This window comes from Malaclemys terrapin, chromosome 6, assembly GCF_027887155.1.
Source record: "Malaclemys terrapin pileata isolate rMalTer1 chromosome 6, rMalTer1.hap1, whole genome shotgun sequence".
In the NCBI taxonomy this organism is placed as follows: Eukaryota; Metazoa; Chordata; order Testudines; family Emydidae; genus Malaclemys; species Malaclemys terrapin.
In genome coordinates, this window is record NC_071510.1 from 8,460,548 (window position 1) to 8,482,117 (window position 21,570).

General features: G+C 39.9%; 1 protein-coding gene across 2 annotated transcripts in view; it reads left to right on the top strand.

Moving 5' to 3' along the window:
• PCGF3 (polycomb group ring finger 3) overlaps nt 1-21,133 on the top strand; it is an 83,864-nt gene extending 62,731 nt beyond the window's left edge. For both annotated transcript variants that reach the window (XM_054031563.1, XM_054031562.1), the window contains 6 exons: nt 1,499-1,554; nt 2,724-2,834; nt 4,884-4,972; nt 8,838-8,975; nt 11,197-11,277; nt 14,083-21,133. In XM_054031563.1, the coding sequence (XP_053887538.1) occupies nt 1,499-1,554; nt 2,724-2,834; nt 4,884-4,972; nt 8,838-8,975; nt 11,197-11,277; nt 14,083-14,130 (523 nt within the window). In that variant the 3' untranslated portion in view covers nt 14,131-21,133. The remainder of the gene's footprint in view (nt 1-1,498; nt 1,555-2,723; nt 2,835-4,883; nt 4,973-8,837; nt 8,976-11,196; nt 11,278-14,082) is intronic.
• The last annotated feature ends 437 nt before the right edge of the window (nt 21,134-21,570 follow it).

Below are 21,570 nucleotides of genomic sequence, written 5' to 3' on the forward strand. Positions count from 1 at the left end.
TATTTGAACTTGGTGGTATCGGTTCAGAGGTCTGGTAACATTCTGGCCCTTTCAAATGGTAACTTTTCTAGATAGAATTGCCCTTTCTTGATTTTTTGTTTTGTTTTGTTTGAACTTCTGTTGAAAGCAAATCAGTAGATTAGCTTCTCCGAGGAGGTTGAGGGCTAGAGGTTTAGGGTCTTGACCAATTTTACTTTTTTTCCCCCTCCATGCCTAGTGTCAGGCCACCTTACCTTTCTGCTTAAGAATCACTGGACAACACAGCTTCTTGAGCCGCTCATTGCTGCTCTGAAATTTGAATGGAAGTGGTTGGATTAAGAGCAATTTACTGCCTCTGCACATAAACAGCCGAATGTACGGGCTTAACTCCGTTTTCTTGATTTATGTGCTTTTCCTATGCATGCTTTTCTCTAGCTGTTTGTTAGAAAAGGAGCATATTATGGATAGTTCCTCCGAACATCCCCAAGTGCGGGCTTGAAGGACCTAGGGATGTTAATGTCTCCTAGTGTCGCTGTGCATTCTCATAACAAAATGGTCTATATCTATTTATATAGGAATGTTGGTCTAATCCCATATGGGCAAATTCATTGCTAGTGGAAATGGGTAAATCTCTGTTGAAGTTGTTGTAGTTTCACCAATTTACCACCAGCAAAGAATGTGGTATGTAACTTCATGAAACAGCTGTGTATGGAGGAAAACAAAATCTTCTAGACTCTGTTTAAAATAGCTGTAAGAGAAATAAGACTTTGTAACAGAATAGGGACCCTGTAATTTAGTTAGTCAAGCTTCGTAGCAGCAGAAACAGCTGGGACCAGATTCTCTGGTGCAGTGCACTATAACGAATGAAAATTTGATTTAAGTATTGTTCCACATGTATGAGAAATGTACAGTTATTCATAAAGATGTTTGTACCATTGCAAACCTTCAGTAATATCCTTCGGCTGATACTGTGCTGAATAGGAAGGCTGTGTTAAAGTGTATTTTTCCTCATCTTGAGCCAAAAATTGCCTGTCTTAGGTCAAAATTCTATCAAGGCATAGTAAAATGTGCATTACCAACATGTGTACCTTGATGCAGTTGGGCACAATTCCACATTCTGCTCTAGACGGATCATTCATGTTCTTCTGTGTTCCGTTAAGGGTGGACTTCAGAAAATTCACACAGCCTGTTAACATTCTAGTATGTCATCCTCCACATCACCTGGGCCACTTTGTTACCTCCTGCCTCGACTGTTGGGGCCTTATCAGGCTTCCTTTCTCATCTTGCTCCCTCCTATCCGCTAAAATCATTTTCTCATATGATGTCTTTCTGATGTTCAAGTACCATTTATAAATCTGAATATTCTCTACTGTGATGTTTAAAAGTCTATATTCCTGTTTGCATAATCTATTTAATCTTGGAGTCTTTCTCTTTAAGTGAGATGACGTTTAGAATAGAGATGATTGATTAAAAAACAGGAAGTTTTTTCAAATTCTAATTGTTTTGTTCTTTTTGCCAGTCATGACAGAACAATGCAAGATATTGTTTACAAACTTGTGCCAGGCCTTCAAGAAGGTAAGTCTTGGTAGGTCTTATTTTAGCTGTAAATGTTAGATTTACAAAGAGCTACGGTGCATGTTTAAAGGATAGCATAGGTTTTTCACCTGTCTGTCTGCTGCTTTTAGACAAAGATAGCGGTGACAAAAATATACAGTGGAAGCATTTCTGCACTTATTCAAATTCTAGCACTGATTTTACTTTAACATAAAGCACATACTTTTGTCAAACATTATCCTTCAAATAATGCTAACACCCAGTACTGGAAAATGTCCCAGTAATGAAAATTGTGGGGATGTTTCAGGAAAATTGAAAACATTGTATAATGTTGCATAACATTTTTAAAGCAAACCTTTTTTGTGTTGGCATTATATTTTGTATGCACATTTTGTTTTAAATTCTACATTTATTCCATCATTTGGTTGCTGCTTTCCCAAGTTGTCAAAAGTGAATCATTTAATGCAAAGAAAGTGTTTAGTTTTCTTCCTTTTGTTAGATTGCATACTTTAGGCCTTTGCTAACAGGTAACTTCTAATTTGTGTGCTTCTTCTCATAACAGTAATATTTTGACAATAATGGGTGTCTTGAGCTGAAGGAATATTCTATACTAACTACTGGGCCATTCTCATTTTTTTCAATAGTGTTTTACTGCCTTTCTTATGTTTAAGTGGAAAACTTTCATTGAAACTAAGTTGCCAAGTCAAGAGGACATTCTCTCACTTTTAAATATGCAAGCTTAATTAAAGAGACTATATATAAATGAAATTCTTCCAGGCTAAAAATTAGAAGTAGGGAAAAAAAAGGAAATTCAGAATCTCTTATGTGTGTAACTGAACAGGCATGTATCATGTACTTCAACTGAGAGATTTGTAGAAGGATACCTGGAAAAATATGGAGTAGCTTAAATTCCATATGATCTGAAATCACAGAAATGATGTAATAGCAGCCTCAGAAGATGAGGTGGTTATTCTACAGCTGAATGACAAGTTATGTGGTGTAGCTTGGTAAAATGGTAATTAGGAAGAGCAGAGATGCAGCCAAAAGTGAAGGGATAGTGGTGTTCACACTCAGATAAGTGCCACTTCCCAGTAAGAAGAGTCTTCTATGAGGAAGTGGGAGGAGGTTGAAACAATTTTATAAATGTTACATTGGCACTTATTAATGAAACTGTTTAAATTTTTAAACAGCGGAAATGAGAAAGCAGAGAGAATTCTATCATAAACTGGGCATGGAAGTACCAGGGGACATCAAAGGGGAGACATGCTCTGCTAAGCAACATTTAGATTCGCATCGGAATGGTAATTTATTTTTGTTTGCTTTCTTTAGAAAAATGCCATTATGATAATTATAGAAATTGTTATGTAGTATTGTACATTGTGAATGTGACTGCATTAAACATCTAATGGTGTTAAGCTGTACTACTCCTGGAGAAATTCTGTGCCCTATGCGCACACAGAATTCATGTCCCCCACAGATTTCTTTGCTTCCCTGCAGAAAAATGCCTTTCTGAAAGGGGAAGCAAAGGGAAGTTGCAAGAGCGGTCACACACTCCTTCCTAGCAGCTCAGGCACATAGTTTCATGCACCCGGAGCAGCAGGCGGAGAGGCAAATAATCATGGTGGCTCCTACCCTGCAGTGGGATCAGCTGCTAGACCCACCCCCAGAAACCTCCCCTGGCTGCAGGAAGTTCAGCATCCTCCCTTGCTTCCTGCCCTCAGCCGCGGGGAAGGGGTCACTGTATGGGGAGCTGCTCCCCTGTCCGCCCAACCTCCTGCATCTGGACCCCCCCCCTACTCAGACCCCTCCTGTCAAGCCTCACCCCATACACCCAGAAACCCTCCTCCCCCCACACCCCTCAATACCTGAACCCTATCCTGCTGAACCTCAACCTCTACATCTGGAGACCCCCTGCACCCAGACCCCCATCTGTGCACCCAGACCACCCCCTGCATCTGGACCACCTCAACAAGCTTCGTCACACCCAGAAACCCCAGAACAAGTCTCTGTGCATCCAGATTCCCTCCGCACCTGGACTCCTCACTGAACTGTCTGCACCCAGATTGTCCCACACACCGAGCGCCTCCCCACTTGGTTCCTGCCTGATTGAGCCTGCCTGCCCACACCTGGTGCATTTGGCATGGAGGGGCAGGGGCCCGGGGTGTTTCTGGGGCAGCCCCTGCCCTTGCGCTGTGTCAGGTTGGGTGCAGCCTCACTGCCAACTCAGTGTCCTGGGACAGGGGAGGGAGGCTGTAGGGGGATATCCCACCTCTGTGCAGCCAGTGGCCTGTGCTCCCCAATGCCATGCTGGAACCTCCACATTTATTCCTTGACAAATAAAACTTGCAGAATTTTTAATTTTTTTTGGCGCAGAACTCCCTCAGGAGTACTATACGCTCACCTCCTGGGGTGTGGTGAGGCCGCTTTGCATCACACCACCCCTACCCTTAAACCATCTTAACTGGCCATAGGAAGACCACCCCAGCATGGGGGATCTTTTGGAGTAGGGCTGGTATAGGAGCTCCTACGCTACCATGATACTGGCTGCTAGCAAAGTTGGGCATGGTGAGGGTTATGGTCTGCTGATACCCAGTTGCCACCATGGACCTGTGGGACTGTTGACAGTTGCTTAAAGTTGCAAGCCCAAGATTTGGTAGAGAGCAAAGGTCACATTCCTGAGCTGTGCTTTCCCCTTTTGCTATATCCAGGGATTTGGGCCATAATTTTGTTTCAGTCAGTAGAGATTGATTGTGCATGCATAATTCAACCTCCCCCCCAAAATTTCCCATTAAATATAGCTTTTAGTGACCAAAAAAAAAGTATCACACAACAGTTTTAGAGTTTACTCAATGCATAAAGCTAGAGATATTGCACTCTAACGCTAGGAACTTTGAGCACTTAGGGCTGGCTTTATATTTTACTAATAAATGTAATACCATAAGGCTTCCTTTTGAGAGGAAGAGGGATAGAAATTACTGCGTATATAATACTTGGCAGAGTTGGCATTTCTTTAGCAACCTGAAGTTTTTGAACGCCCTGACTTTTGAATACAATCTTGGAACAGTAATGGTGAATTGATAATTGATAAGGAGAATTTTTTTTTTTTGAAACTTAGGTGCACTGCCCGTGAATCTGCATCTAGCTAAATATGCATTCAGACAATACCAAAGATGATTAAGCTCCTTTTCAATTTTTATAAAATGAGCTCACCCCCCAGTCTGACGCATTCAAAAACTTATAAAACCCCATTTGCTTTCTCTTGATTTGATTTTTGTTACTATCGATTGAGATTACTTACAGTTTAACATCTTTTAATTTCATGATTATAACGCATTCCTTTCTCATTTAAGGTGAAACTAAAGCTGATGAGAGTTCAAACAAAGAAACATCAGAAGAAAAACAGGAAGAAGATAATGACTATCACAGAAGTGATGAACAGGTAGAATATCTTTCAGGCAACTTTTACTTTGAAATCAGCCACGTTTTTTTAGTTTTAGGTTGCCATTTAGCTTTATTTTCATTATGTGCTATGAAGGACGAATAATCTTTATATCCATACATTCATCAATTGATGGAAGCAAGGCACTGTTTTTCCATGCTTTTTAGTAGAATGTATAAAGTTGGACCAAGTGCCTTTACGTGTAGGGAAGGGGGTGATGGTCATTTTTCAAGAAAATCTCATTAAGGATCAGTGGCACTTATAATTGTGATTGTCCTCTAGCCTGAAGTGAATTAAAAAATGTGCCTCAAAACTGGTATGTGAGGTCTGTGGCTGAGAAAATTACTCTATAAAAATGAAAAGTAATTTAAATCTAGAACTTTATCTAACACCTTAAAATATATTTAATACAGATGATGATTTTTTGCTACTTTGTAGCAAAAACAGAAAGGAAGGAAGAGAACTTACTGACCTCTTTTTATACTCAAGATCAGGACCAAAATATCTGTCATAGGACCAGCTCCATAGCCCCTGACCTAGGCAAAGCAATGGATTGCCTAGCCTGCTGCTTGGATGAGAGCCAGATGGTTGAGGCAAAATCCATAGAAGCTGGAGTTGTGATGTTGGTTGGGAAAAACCAGAAAAAATGGCAGAGATTCCACCTCCACTGAGGGTGTTCGGTTGTCATTTGTGGGGCAGGTGCATTTTATCAATCTGTCTGGACTGTCCTCTACTATCAGAGGGGTAGCCGTGTTAGTCTGGATCTGTAAAAAGCAACAGAGTGTCCTTGCTTGCCATACTTGACTTGAGACCATGCAAGGCACTGCGTTTAGCTGTATGGAATGGCCGACGAAGTGGGCATTCACCCACGAAAGCTTATGCTCCAATACATGTGTTAGTCTTAAAGGTGCCACAGGACTCTCTGTTGCGTTTTACAGATCCAGACTAACATGGCTACCCCTCTGATACTTGACACGGTGTAGAATAAACTAACTCATCAGTTACAGAATTCCCCCCCACCACCACTCCCATAAAGCACAGGAAACCATGCTTTTAAATCTACACTGGCTTCTCATCCCCCAAGTACTGGCTACAGTTGAAGGTGTTGGCTTTTACCTATAAAGACATAAGTGGCCTGGGACCTACTTTCCTGAAAGATGACCCCTCAATGAGGATGCCACCCAGATACAGGGCCTCTGGCAAAGCATTCTCTGAAGGCTCCTTTAGGTTTGGGACACTCGCTCCGTGTCTGAAGCTGCTCTCATTAATCTACCTTGTGGCACACTGCAAGTCCCATTTGTGTTTTCCCAAGCTATGAAGGGTTGGAAGGATGCCAGTAGGAGATGATTAAACACCTTACCCATGTCTGCCCCTGCTGGGTGGGGATTTAGTGCTTTTTACTAGGCAAAGTGGGAGTCCATGGAGCAGTCTGTAACTCTACTTTTATCATGTGGCCAAGAGTGTCCCAAGCAAAGGATCTCCACCCTTCCAGTGCGTGCGTGTGTGTGTGTGTGTGTGTGTGTGTGTGTGTAAACAAGAGATGCGAGTTGATTAGTCTAATTTTAAGGTTATTAACACATTAAATAGGAGCTTCAGAATAGACTGTCAGGAGCTACTGAGCTTGCTTTGACTTGCTGCAAGTTCCGGAGACAGGCCTGGGGAGGCAAAAGGAAGCAACAAGGGAGGGGTTGTCTATTCGTCAGTTCTCCTGGGCAAAGCCCAGTGAGGAGATGGAGAGTTACCCTCTCCTGCATACCGAAAGTTTGGAGGTTGCAAGAAGGCTTTGTGGTAGAATTTCAGGGGGATTTTCCCCTTCCTATACACCTGCTCAGGACTGCATGAGGAGACACTGTACCTCTTGTGACCCACAGCCAACTCCCCGGCAAACCTTAGGAGGTTCATGTAGGGCCCAACGCCATGAACCTCGGTAAGCTTTGCCCGTCCCCGGTGAGCATTAATAACTTCATGCAAGAATATGTGGAGCCTAAGGTTCATTTGTAGGGCCCTACCAAATTCACGGTCCATTTTGGCCAATTTCATGGTCATAGGATTTTATAAATTGTAAATTTCATAATTTCAGCTCTTTAAATTTGAAATTTCAAGGTGGTGTAGTTTTAGGGGTCCTGACCCAAAAAGGAGTTGGGGGAGAGGTGGGAGGCGGTTGCAAGATCATTGTGGGGGGTGTCTTTGTGGTACTGCTACTCTTACCCAGCAGAAATGCTGCCTTCAGAGGTGGGCATCTGGAGAGCGGCGGCTGCTGGCCGGGAGCCCAGCTCTGAAGGCAGAGTTGCCGTCAGCAGCAGCGCAGAAGTAAGGATGGCATGTTATGGTATTGCCACCCTTACTTCTGCACTGCTGCTGGCGGGGCGCTGCCTTCAGAGCTTGACACCTGGCCAACAGCTGCCACTCTCTCACCTCCCAGCTCTGAAGGCAGTGCAGAAATAAGAGTGGCAAAATAACCCTGTGACCTCCTCCTTCAACTCCCTTTTGGGTCAGGACCCCCAATTTGAGAAACGCTGGTCTCCCCTGTGAAATCTGTATAGTATAGGGTAAAAGCACACAAGACCAGATTTCATGGTCTGTGATGCATTTTTCATGGCTGTGAATTTGGTAGGGCCCTACTCATTTGGGATGGAGACCCTGATAAGTTGCCTAATGTGGTGGAGTTTGGTGACAAATCACTAAGATTTGGGGGGGGCTGATGGCACTTTGCTAAGTGGAGCTCTGTTGCCATGCACCACCTATGGCAAAACCTTCTCTGCTCCTGGAAGTCATGAAGATTGTCCCCTGTTCTGCTTTTCATGCTTCCCACAGTGCAGTGTTCTTCACAGTATCAGTTTAGGATTAGTTAAAAATTAAACTGTAATATAAAAGTACCTTGTTACGGTTTAGTACCTGTTAGTAAGGCTATGATTTTGGGACAGCTGTCAGTGTTCATGGTAATCGTAAATTTGAGTAAAGTTAGTTACCCCTGCAGCAGAGGCTTCCTTCCCTTCCAAATATTGCAGTCTGGCCCACGTGGTTGCAGGGCCACTCAGGTTTGGTGCATCCACCCCATGTAGATGGTGATGGGGTGGACGTGCCAAATCTGAGTGGTCCTGCAACCACGTGGGCCAGGTCACAATGCCCGGACCAACAAACAAAAGGCTTAGCCTTGCGGGATAGGAACTGCCACTGTGGAGTGAGTGTGGAGAGAGCTTGCTGTCCAAGTCACCCCACATCCCTATAGGCCATCTGCTTTCCTCCATTTCTGTGATATGCTTTTTTCCCCCTGCACCTCTGTCATGACATTTATTAAAATTTCCATGAAAAAATCATAGCCTAGCCTAACCTATCTAATTTGAGCAAAAATCTTTTGGTGTTTTACTAGCTTTCTTTTGAAATGTTTTATCAGTTTTCTTGTAACACCTTTAAATCTCAGACAAAATAACTTTTGAGTTGATAATCCTTTTTAAAACATGCATGTAATCTGAATGTACGTTAACATGGCCTTTAAACAGTCATTGAAAAAGTGAAGGCGGTTTTCACACTGTACACTTGTTACAGTGTTTACACCTTTGGTTTGTGGTTTGACCTTGACTACTCCTGAGTTAGTCCGAACGACCTCTAAAATGTACAGATTAGCGGCTGTCAACTTCTGTCCAGACATTTAAGAGTTAAATGAAGTGTAACTGTAGGCTGACCAGTTATAGACAACGCCTTTGCTTTAAGGAAGGTGACAGTGAACATTTGACTTCAAAGATGTTTAATTTTTAAGTTTTGACCTTATTTTGCTAGACCAATGAAGGCTGCCTATAGAATGCCTAATCAGGATGGCAGGAAATCCTATTAACCCACCCTGGGCTGTGTTTGCTTTTCCCTGAAGGTAAGCATCTGCTTGGAATGCAATAGCAGCAAATTGCGTGGATTGAAACGAAAATGGATCCGCTGCTCAGCGCAAGCAACAGTCTTACATCTAAAGAAGTTCATTGCCAAAAAACTTAACCTTTCTTCTTTTAATGAGGTACTATTTTAACATCAGAGAAAATCACACTGTAAATAGAAAGCTTGTAGCAAGTGTATGAAGCCCATTGTTTTAAAAGCAAAGCTTTTCCTTGTAATCTTGTTCTTCGAGAGAACTGAACACACCACTTCTCAGGTAAAATGTGATTATTGCAGTAGGCCTTAAATAGCTTTTTCGTCTGAGCTGGATCTAGGCAAATCTGTCAGCCTTTTTATAAAAATACATGAACCTCTCCACAGTTCTGAAACATCCTCTCCCATGCTCTGAATACATCCTACAAAAACAGCCAGGCTTTCAGACTCTGAACCCTTCCCCTTCCTGCCTGACCACAGCCACAATATGAATGTTGAAGCACTTACCTCTTTCCTTCCCCAACTTAATCCTCTGGGGTTTCAGCCCTTGTTAGTTCTTGGGCTAGTAATACGAGCCACATGGCTTGTCTAATACCGTAACACCTCTTTTTCCACATCCAGTTTTAAATGATTGTCATTAAAGTAAGCTTTGGCATAGTCTTCTACTAGTGTTATATGTTTATCTGATCGTGTGTGTAAGAGAAAATGGAGAATTTCACGCCAGGGCTGTCCACCACTGAAGTCTTTTTTTTAAGCCACATAGCTTAAGTGGTCCATAGCCCTTGTGTTGCTGTTACACACAAGGATGAATTTCACCCAAAGTATAGGGTCAGCATGTATCCAACATAAACTGGAGGGACGACTGCTGGTTATGCTCCTTCACTTCCTCGCAGGTAGATCATCTTCCAAAGCGGAAAAACTAGGAGACTGTGGGTCACTGGGAAGCCATTTGGTGGGGGGAAAGAGAGGTGAATGAAGAAGTAGGAAGAAAAAGGGGGTCATCATTTTCCCTCTGACCTCCCCCATTTCAGATTGTAAAACTAGGACACATTATTATGAAGGGCAGCGTCCATATAAACAGTACCATCCTCTCCTCACACAATCTAGTACTTACTCTACCATGTCCTAGCTCAACGGACGTGCCACCAGTTCATTCACAGCCTCATTCCCAATTGAGTGTTGCCTTGGTATTCAGCGCTGCCAACTCCTCATCTGCTTCCCAGCTCAGAACTTCCTTCCTGCTCAGAAATACCCCCATCCCCACTTACACACCTCTCTCTTCTCTTCCTACCTAACCTCTCCACAGCTCTGAAACATCCTCTCCCATGCTCAGAATACAACCTACAAAAACAGCCAGGCTTTCAGATTCTGAACCCTTCCCCTTCCTGCCTGACCACAGCCACAATCATCCACTTCTAGCACCACTCAGTGTGTAATCTATCTACCTACCTCTATTCAGAATTATTGTGAAGGCTACTCTTACTTAAAATAGAAATTGTCAACTGAAACAGCTTCACTTCTTCATGTATATAACAAGAGACCACCTGTACCCTTGTTATAGTCACCAATTAAAAAACTTCTTTGAGTAATGTGAAGGAACATGCTTAATTTTATTGGCTCTCAATTGTATGTATAAGTGGTCTTTTCCTCTGTGTGGTCGCATGGAGTTCTCACAAAGGGAAGTTGCATGCCTGTCCCAAGTGAAGAATAGACTTAAGCACTGAAGTAATTACACACTTAAATTATCTAAATTATCACAGAGACTCTTACTGGTTCTAACACCTTTTTACTAAAATGTTAGTTTTCAAATCTGCAAAAAGCTACTGTAGCCAATGTTCATTTATATAAAACGTCATCCCTGTGAGGGAGAGACCAGCCATTAAAAATACAGCTTCCAACCCAGGTTGTCATCTGCCATATGATGCCTAGAGAGACAAGGCGGGTGAGGGAATATCTTTTATGGCACCAACTTCTGCTGGTGAGAGAGACAAGCTTTCGACCTCACAGAGCTCTTCTTGAGGTCTGGGAAATGTATTTAGCTGTGTCACTCTGAGTACAAGGTGGAACAGATTGTTTAGCATGAGTAGTTAACACACATTTCAAGGGACTATTCAGTGTGAAAGTCACTTCAAGGTAAAAGCTCAAAAGCTTGTCTCTCTCACCAACAGAAGCTGGTTCAATAAAAGATATTACCCCACCCACCTTATCTCTCTAACTCCCACAGTGTGGCAAGGGTTAGGATTTTTCCATTGTCTTCAGATGATTCTGGACATGTTTAACATGACTTTTATCCATGTGCATTGTCTTGTCTCAGAAGTGTGCTCTATGTGTCCCTTAATGAATTTAAGTCTCTCTTCCTTTTCAATCAGCTGGATATATTATGCAATGAAGAAATTCTTGGCAAGGACCATACGCTCAAATTTGTAGTTGTCACTAGATGGAGATTTAAGGTACGACACAACTGCTTTTTCATTAATTCACTTATATTTAGAATTAAAATTAAGTCATTAACCTGGTTATAGAACAGAGTTCATAAAGTATCTGTCGTACACAGTTTTATACCTGCAGTAACTTTAAAACTGGCTAAAAAATTGGTTAAAAGTCCATCCTGGTTCAGAGGCAAAGTGAAAGCAACAACTAGAAATAAAGAACAATATATAACAACTGGGGAAAGGGGAAGTAGATAGTTATGACTATAAAGTAGTAGTTATGAAGTGTAGAAAATTGGAAAGAGAACGCTAAAGACAACAGGAAAATATCCATGGCTGGCGAGGCTAAGGATAGTAGGTTTTTCAGATAAAAAGAGAAATTCTAACAGTGATATAGCCTCTTTAATAATGCAGAAAAGGTAAAAGTGATCAATGTATAGTTCTGTATTTGGAAAGAAGCAAGATGATATACTTGTGTTACGTGACGATGATGAACTACTTTTCAGTCCATTAGGAATTGAGGGCATTAAGGAGCTAGGGATGATGATGATAATTAGCTCTTATATGGTGCTTTTTATCCGTAGATCTCAGTGGTTTACAAAGCAGATAAGAAACATTATCCCCATTTTACAGATGGGGAAACTGAGGCACATGGAGATGAAGTGACTTACCAAAGGTCATCCAGCAGGCCTAGATAATGGGCACCCAAGAGCCCTAAAAGGGTTGGTTCAGGACATCTCTGGATTGCTGGTGCCGTTTATTATTTATATTACCATAGCATCTAGGAGCCCTTGGAATAATGGGGAAATTCCAGAAGATGGGAAGAGTTTCTCCACAACTGGAGATGGGACACTGGGTGGGGTTGGCCATTACTCTGAGGTGGTTCAGACAATCCTCTTTCTCGATGCCCAGCTGGTGTCTTGCTCACATACTGATTGCTAGATTTGGGGATGGGAAAGAATATTTCCCTAGGTCAGGTTGGCTGGGACTTGGGGTTTTTTGCCTTCCTCTGCAGCATGGGATGTGGTTTGCCTGCTGGGATCATCTGGGCGTGACTCACCAAATCTTTTCCCGGTCATTGCAGAGGCCTCAGGCATTGGTGGCACCTTGGTCTCTCATGTTCTCTCCCTGTGACACACAATAGTTTAGTTTCCTGAGGTCTGGAATGCTTTGGTCTAACTAAAGTCTTTAGCCTTAATAGAAAAAGGTGAAAACCAATGGCCTGTGGTATGCAGGAGGTCAGACTAAAAGATCTCATGGTCCCTTCTGGCCTGAAACTATGCATGTTGGCACAACATTAGCAAAGGGCAAGCAGGATGACGTGGGTAAGTAGCCTGACATCAATCCCAGGCACAAAAAAAGGAGAAGCTGATACAGGATTCAAACAATATAGAATTGAAGGATGGGCAAATAATTAATGCCAGCCAACATGGTTTTATGGAAAATGTCTTGTTAAGCCTGATTTTGTTTTTTGACAATTTCGAATTTGGTTAATAAAGGTAGTTGCGTAGATGTAATATTCTTACACTTTTGTAAGGGGTTCAACTTAGTACTACGCAGCATTCTGGTTTTAAAAATTAGAACTATAAATATCAATAAAACACCCATAAATAGATCTGTTGACTGACAGATCTCAAAGTAATGGTCAATAGGGAATACTCATTGAGTGGGATGTTTTTAGTGGGGTTCCCCAGTGATCAGTGCTAGACCTATGCTTTTTGGTATTTTTATCAAAGATCTGAAAGTGAATATAAAATTATTGCTGATAAAATTTGCAGAGGACACACAGATTGGCCAGGTGCTAAATAAAGATGAGGCCAGGGCAGTCATACAGAATGATCTAGATCGCTTGCTAAGCTGGGCCCGTTCAAACAAATTATATTTGCCAAAGGCAGTGTGACATATCTAGGAAGAAGGAAATGCAGGCCAGACCTACAGAATGGGGGACTGTATCTTACACAGCAGTAACGCTGAAAATGATTATGGGGTTGTAGTGGTGGACAAGCAGCTCAGCATGTGCTCCAAATATGATACTGTGGATGTGATCGTTGGCCATATAAAAAGGGGAGTAATGAACTAGAATAGGGAAGTGATTTTACTTCTATATGTGGCATCGGTGAGACCGCTACTGGAATACTGGGTCCAATTCTGGTGTCTACCTTTTAAAAAAGATGTTGAAAAATTGGAGAGGGTGAAGAGAAAAGCTATTAAAATGATTTGAAGGTTGGAAAAAATACCTTTATGGTAGCAAAGAGTCCTGTGGCACCTTATAGACTAACAGACGTATTGGAGCATGAGCTTTCGTGGGTGAATACCCACTTTGTCGACTGTGATACCTTATGGTGAGACTTAGAACTCAATCTGTTTAGTTTATCAAAAATAATATTGATAGGTAACTTGATTATAGTGTAAAAGTACCTTCCTGGGTAGAAATTGCTGAGTTCTAAAAGGCTTTCTAAGCTAGCAGAGAATGACATAACAAGAATTAGTGGCTGGAAGTTGGTCAGACACATTCAGATTAGAAATAAGACAAATTTTTAGCAGTGAAGGTAGTTACCTTGGTAGTTTGTTCTAAAGGTTAAGTGGTGGATTCTCCATCTCATCTCTTCAAAGCAGACTGGATGTTGTAATTGGGCTCAATGTACAGCTAACAGGGTGAAATTCTGTGATCTGTTCTACATAAAGTCAGACTAAATGATACATGGCCAGTCCCTTCTGGCCTTAAAATATAAATCAATAACGTATTTTGATGAGTTGATTACCTATCACCTAGGAGGATTCATTTTGCTTTTGCTTCTTAAATTAGCTCATTATTTTATCTTGCAGAAAGCACCTCTCCTGCTACATTACAGACCCAAAATGGACTTGCTGTAAGAGACCTTTATTGTCCTTCTGGACAGCGTTTTTTGCAGAGACTATCATCAGGCACCTTCTTAGTGCATCACTTAACTCACATGTGACACGAACCAGCAGAATTTTTTGGAAGACTGTAGTGCTCTCACAGCCAACCAACCTTCTGAATATTTCTTCTGGGGACGTGTTGCCCAGATTTCTGGACAGAAAATATTTATACTTTTTTTGTACGAAAGAAATAAATCACAAGAGGACACTACCAGCACTAAGTTTACAGATCCTGAAAACACTTCACAGTTCCATGTAGCGCAACTTGATTCATCTCTTTGCTGCAGTTACACAAATATAAGTAAAAATGTTGTGGGGGTGATTTAAAAGGTTGTTTTTGACACCAAAATTACCTTTAGTTACTTTCCATCTTTTGAAACTTCTAAAGCTTATTTTGATATATTCTGCAAGATGTTCCTGTCTTACGTAGTATGCCTCAGTTACTTTGGCTTTCATTGAGCCCTTTGAAGAGCATTGAACGTACCTTATGATTATAGAGACTGGTGATATTTATGCTGCATTAAAAACTTCCTAAAAATCTAGGCATCTGAAAACGTCACGAGTTTCACACAATGCTTGATCTCATTTTATATTTCATTAATGCTTTGGCATCCTCTGCATGTTTTGATGAGGCTAATGAAAATGCATTTACTTTTTTAACATGGCCCAATATTTTGCTGTGGCATAAATTGCATCTGATCATAACACAAGAGTACTCAAAGTGCTAAGTTTGTGAATTTTAAGGTAGACTTGTCTTATACAGTAGGGGCTTGCAGAAATCTATTTTTTCTTTAGGGAAATTATTATTATTATTATTATTATTATTTTGCTACATTTGTAACTAGTGGTTATTTTGGGAAACATACCCCATAGAAAATTACACAAGTTTCCATTTCACTGGTTTAAAAATTCAGCTGTTAATTACTGATCAGTTCTAGATTTCCTTTAATGGTTTCCTTTAGAAGCCATTGTTTTCTTTAGTGCCCTCATTGGCTATCTTGGAGGTCAGATTAGATCGTAGGGGTACCTTCTGGTCTTAAAATCTATTAATCTACCTTTTGTGTTCAGCCTCGAGAGATGCAGGCACTACTCTATGCATGTCATCAAGTCCGCGCTCAGATAATGCTTAGAGGAGTGTTAACTAATAAAAAAAAAAAAAAAAAAAAATCTTGAAAGCCTTTTAAAAATAGGTGACTTAAAAAAACTGTTCATATTGGTTGAACGTGATTTCTGCAAGCGATATACTGTATAACATATAATAAAATATGAAATGTTAAAATGTTTGACTGGCACAGGGATTGTAAGATACTGAAAAGAGGGTGTGCAGTATGACACACTGGCAGCTGGAGGTTATTACTTTCCTTTTAAACGCTTAGGAGGGAAAGTTCCCCTGTCAGCGGAAAACACCAGTTTTGTATACATATTATTAAACCCTTTTATTCCTTCATAAGGCAAATGTCACTGGCTAACATAAGCATTATGCCTGTTGGCACCATCCTACTCCATCCAGTTGTGCTCCTCTGCCCTGCAAGAAATCATTATTTAAAATCAGATTCAACATCAGGAAGTAAATCCTGAGAAATACTGGCTTATCCAAACATGTACATCCACCACCTCCCTGAAACCGCATGTTTCTGTGTGCCTCCTTACACATTCTTAGCTGGAGCTCTCTGTTCCTCCATTTGCCTCCTCCCTTAGTTTTCCTACTGCCACATTTGTGAGAGGGAATACAGTCTCACCTGTGTGTATTTCAAAACAGCGTTCTAAAGCTGCATTCTTTGATTTTTATTCATAATCATAGAGGTGAATGAGGAGGAAATCAGAATGGGTGCAAATGGAGAAACAAGGGAAATCTACTAGACTAGTAGGAGTGCAATCTGCAAATCTAGGGCATGAGAGAGGTAAATGTACTGAGGGCTCGTTGGGCCAGGCAGGACGACTTTCACATCTAGGCCTGGAGTATTTCAGCGTTGGAGGGCGGGGGAATAGAATTTAGCTCTGGTTTGGTCTTTCTGTTCGTGTATGCACCTACCTGCGATTCAGCTTTTATCTACGTATAACTTGTATTTTTTTTTTTCAAGTGTCGGAAGAGGAAAGGGGAGACTTCAGTTGTTTAGTTTTAGCAACTGGCCTTTTGTGAGCTTTTCACAAAATGAACCTAGGTGATGTGACCCTATACATCAATTGATTTACTAGGACTTCGTGGAACTGTTAATCAGTTGTCCGCATTGTGGGGTGTGTCAGGGAACTTCAGCCAAGTGACCCTATCCTAATCAATCTGATTCATTTGTATCTAAGGGTTTAATAAATATATATACATGATGTGTCTACCTCAGAATATGCACTACAGCAGCATTTTGTAAAACCAGACGTTACTGCAGTGCCATTGAAGTACATCAGAATTTGAATATTTTCCTGTTTAATAAAACTGAGGAGCGATTAAACAGTATGAACATGCAAATTCAGAAAACCCTCTGCCATTCAGTTCTAACTCTCACTGTATCAATCTACAGTACAGAATATATATTTGTAAGTTTGTAGCTATCTTTGGAATCACTTGAATTTGCTATGGTGCTATATCAATATATTTAAATCTCTGTTGATATCTGTATAGATACATAAATCTGAAGCCTGTATTAACACCAACAGCTGGTTATAGCTCATAATTGTGTGTAACTCTGCTTTTTTAAATGTATTAACCTGATAAAACCTCAGTGGTAAAAATACCTATTTTTCTAAATTGCATCATGTCAGAATATCTTCACTACAGAAACTATTTCCCATAGGGGTTTGCTGCACCATTTGGTTTGATTTTTAGCGTTGTAGAAAGAGTAGCATACAATTAAATTCAACAGTCAGTGTGAGACCTTAAGGATTCTATTTCTGAAATTTTTGTTTTACTTCTGTGAAGCTTAAGAGACAGTTGATTTAATGTCAAAATTATATTGGGGAAAAATAACTATTGATTTTTTTTTAATATTGTTTAACGTCTGAAAGCCAGGCTCAGCTTAGATATCTCTTGGTCCTGCTTGGTCATGTTCAGTTTATTTTGTTTTTAGTGAAGATGGAGTTACTGTGAAGTAGTTTTCACAACTGCTTACGCTGGTAAATAATTGCAGTACAAGTATCTCGTTGCATTACCCTCGGCAGCAATGAGACTAATTACCCAGGCTCATAGTCTCACTAGATATAGTTTTCATTTAAAATAGATAATTCAGATAGAATATATAATATTGAATTTAAATAAGATTTGGGGGTTTTACAAAAAAAATTAACTTTATAAAATTATTTATTCTATTTTAAGCCTTCTATCTTATTTTACCATCCAAGTATTTTGGTTTCAATGGTCCAGCTTTATTTACGGGCATATAAAATGAAATTGTGAGATGTTTTTACAAGCTTCTTCCTTTTACTTTGAGTTTGAGTAGTTTTTATTTGATGTTTTTGTATGGATAAAGAGCATTACTTATGCTTTTGTGCAATAGGTTTGAAACATGCATTTATAAGGCATATGTTTAAATTGTAAATGTAGCATCTACTTACCGCTAAATTGAGAAGGAATGTAGGTGGGATTTTTAAAATGTACATTCAAATGGGTTTTTGTTTTTTTTTTTTTATTTTTTATTTTTTTTTGGGGGGGGGGGGGTATTATTATTTTGAAGTGAAGTTTGGGGTTTTAAAATTGTGTGTAAGTGCAAGAACTACCTGTCAGCAATATTTTAAAATAAATGATCTGGCAAGAAACATTAATGTGAATTGTGGAAGCAATCTGCAAGACTTGCAGCCTATCCGAAATTGTTTTTGTGCCATTGTTACGTCTGGTATCTTTGTGTACCATCTAACCTGGGAATATTTATTTTTTATTGGTTGTGCAATACTACACACAACACTATAACCTCTGGGGATATGGGACCATATGAAATATCAGACTACAACTATGATGGTGCTATTTTTTCCAATAGGCTCTGAGCCTTTGAAAGCTTATCTGGCTCTATTGTCTTCATAACAGCATAATTAGTCTTAGGAGAGTCATTGGCTTCCCCCCCCGCCCCGCCTCCCCAATGAAAGGTAAATGTAGTAGTATAGCTACCCTGTTTTACAATTATTTTAATCTTACCATTGAGATAAATGTAATAGGAAAAAGCCAACCAGTTTGTACATCAACAGATGAGTCTTTGATAAATTTATATTGTAATCAGTACTTAAGAAATGCATTTAATGCAGACAGCTTAAACTGTATTCTACAGAAAAATCCAGTTTCTGTATTTCCTCAGGTAATCACTTCAGTTCAGACGCTTCACTGGAAGTTTTAAAGCAACCTACACATTTGTTCCTCTGCTTCAAAGTTAAAGAAAAGAAAAAATCCCATCGTATAGGCTAGAATTTTTGCGTAACTTAACTATAATGGAGAGGTTCTCTTAACATTTCCTTAGGTACCAAGTGCAGAGAGAACACTTATTTTAAGGTGCATAATTTAGCTTTGAACTGCCCTTTGATTCTGCGCTTTGATGAAAGCGGAGTTTAGGTACAGATTTTCTGGAAACTTTGCTCCTCATGGTAAGCCCACATTTTTTATTTTTAATACTATTGAGTTTGAATTTGCTCATGTACAAACTTAAGCTCCAGTCCTGCAATCTGATCCACCTGGTAGATCCTTATGCCCTCACGGAATCCAGTTGAAGTCAATGTGGTCTGCCCCAGAGCAGATTGTAGGATTGGGGCGTAAAGGTCCAATGTTGCAAATCCTTACCTTGTAACTTTACTCACATGGATGGTTCCATTTAAATCAGTGGGAGTATTCACAGGAGCAGAGTTACTTAGCGGCATGCCTGCAGAAGTCCTTTTAACTTACAACATTGGTTTAATATAATCCTTAACATCCAAATGATTTAACTGGACAAAAGGAAACTTCTTTTTTTCTGGAACAAGATTAATTTAGGGTTAAGGGACAATAAGCCAGTGCAACCACTAAGCCTTTATCCTCAATATGTGGTATATAAAGATACTGAAACTATCACAATATAAAATCATATTTTTGACTTAGTTTCATTTGAAAGTTTACATTTTTTTATGCTTTGTGTTGCTGTGTAATTTTTGTACTATTGGTGGCTAGTTTTTGTCTGAATAAGCCTTTGGGGATTATTGCTTAATGTTTTGATTTTATGATAGTGAAGCTTGTATTCAGTGTTTTGCCAATTAATATTATATGCTTGTTAATAAAAGCAAAAAAGCTAACTAAAATTCTCTCAGGCTGAAAGTTTGTCCATTTTCCCCCCCAAGAGCCTAAAGGATTAGCTAATACAATACAACGGTACTATATAATACTGCATATACCGGAACAATCCCCTATATATAGTTCTATAATGCATCTCCCCCCGAACTGTATTCCATTTTTTTTGCTTGAATCCAACACTAGCACTGCACAAAATGTTACACTAAATACCAAACTTCTTAAATTGGTAAAATGTTTGTGCTAAATAAATGGCACTCTGTTCATTAGCAAATAAAGTGACTTTTGTTGCATGGAGGAGGTTATTTTAGGTGCTTTGGACTCTTCGTGCATTTATGCGTATGGCTATATTTGCCACACTGTACATGGTATCAGATTTACTCCTCATCTGCTAATGTCGCCGTGCGGGGTCATATTGGAGTCCAACCTTCTGTTGGACACAATTAACAAATGTTAAATAAAAAAAAACAACCTGCCCAAATCCTTATTTTGTTTTAATTGTTAATGATTGACAGATACTAATAGTCTATTTTCTCTCTGGTTGAAAGCTAGAAAAGGTCTTAGGCTAGCTAAACTGCCACTCCGGAGAGTGTTGGTTCATGAACCAGAGGTAAATTTGCCTTCAAAGAGTTGATCTAATTTGTGGTTGCTTTCTGGGTTATTTTAGTGGTTTCTTCCCTAACTATTTAAGATCGTCAAGAATTATGTAGGAACTCCTCAAAAGGATTAACAGTTTTAGGTTTAAATGAATCTTAAGGTTAATCTAGATACTCTAGTAAACTGCAAAGCATATAAAAACCTAGGTGAATTTCTTTGCAGTATCTGCATTCAGTAATTGCGTGTGGTGTTTTCTTCATATTGGGAGAGGCAAAAGGTTTAATATTTCTGCCATTTTGCTAGGAATTGTAAGGAACTCTGGTTCTAAACCTCATAGCGGTCTGTTCCTGCACTTGCACTAATGGTAGTGATGTGTAATCGTCCTGAGGAGATGAGGCCCACTAGATAGTTTTGCCATTGACTGGCCATTTAAATACTGGTGGGAGAAATCTGTCTCAGAAAGGTCACTTTGTTCATGTGTGTCACTAAAAAGTGAATAAATAATAAACTTCTAAGTTTAGCACTAATTCTGCTGTGTCAGCAAGCACTATATTTCATAAACCTCCTTATTCTCATTGTTAGTTGATCTATCATTTCTCCATGACTTTGCTTTGTTGGTTGCTTGAAAACGCTCCTACAGACCAGTTATTTATGCATGGGTGTTTCTGGTTAGTCCAGCACACTGCACTATTGGCAAGTATTCCAGGCATCTAGAGAGAAATTAGCAGTGCTAGAAACCAACTGATGTCTTTCCCAATAGTGTAATTGTATGTTCCACACTGCCCCTCTTGTAACTTGCTGGAATAGTTAAGTGATGACCAACTGTCTTTGCCTGCACAAAGCCATGGCCTACACAAAAATACATAGGAACACACATCTGCACGCTAGTCTAATGTTTTTAATAGCATCTACATGGTGAGAAAGTTGCTCAGGTGTACAGTGAGAATGATGCGCACATATACCTCATTTCAGGAATGGATAAAGGCACCGCCATCAGCATCTGTTGTGAATGTGACCTTTTGAAATATGCTGTTGCAAACCTTGTTTTATAAGTTCCTGTTTTGTATTGCTTTGTGTATAATATATTGTAGTTATTCAGATTGTCTTTGGCATTGATTTTGGACATAAAAATAAATTCTTTGATCATTACCTTTTAATTTCCATGATTTGTGTGCTAGTCTGAACTGATGGATCTAAATTAGGTTTGATTGTGAGTCATAGAAAACTAAACACTGGAAATGTAGAGGGAATAAACCAGAAAGATATTAGCATCCCAAAACACAATTACTAATCTGCAGAACCATAGTAGAAACTACTTGAGCGTGGTTGTGGAATTCCCAGAGCCTCACAAACATAGCTTAATAGTCATGTTAGTGTGAATATGCCCATGGTCCTCTTGAGCTCTGAAAGCTCTAACCTGCCAATGCAGCTCTTATTGGGTAACCAACTAAAATTCTCCCCCGAGGTAAGCAAGCCCAGGAAAAGTTCAGAAATCCGAATAGTCCGTTGCCTATTGTGACTCTCCCTGGTTGAATATTTCCAATACTCTTCAGTGAGAATTACACTTAAGCTAAACCTTGATTTTT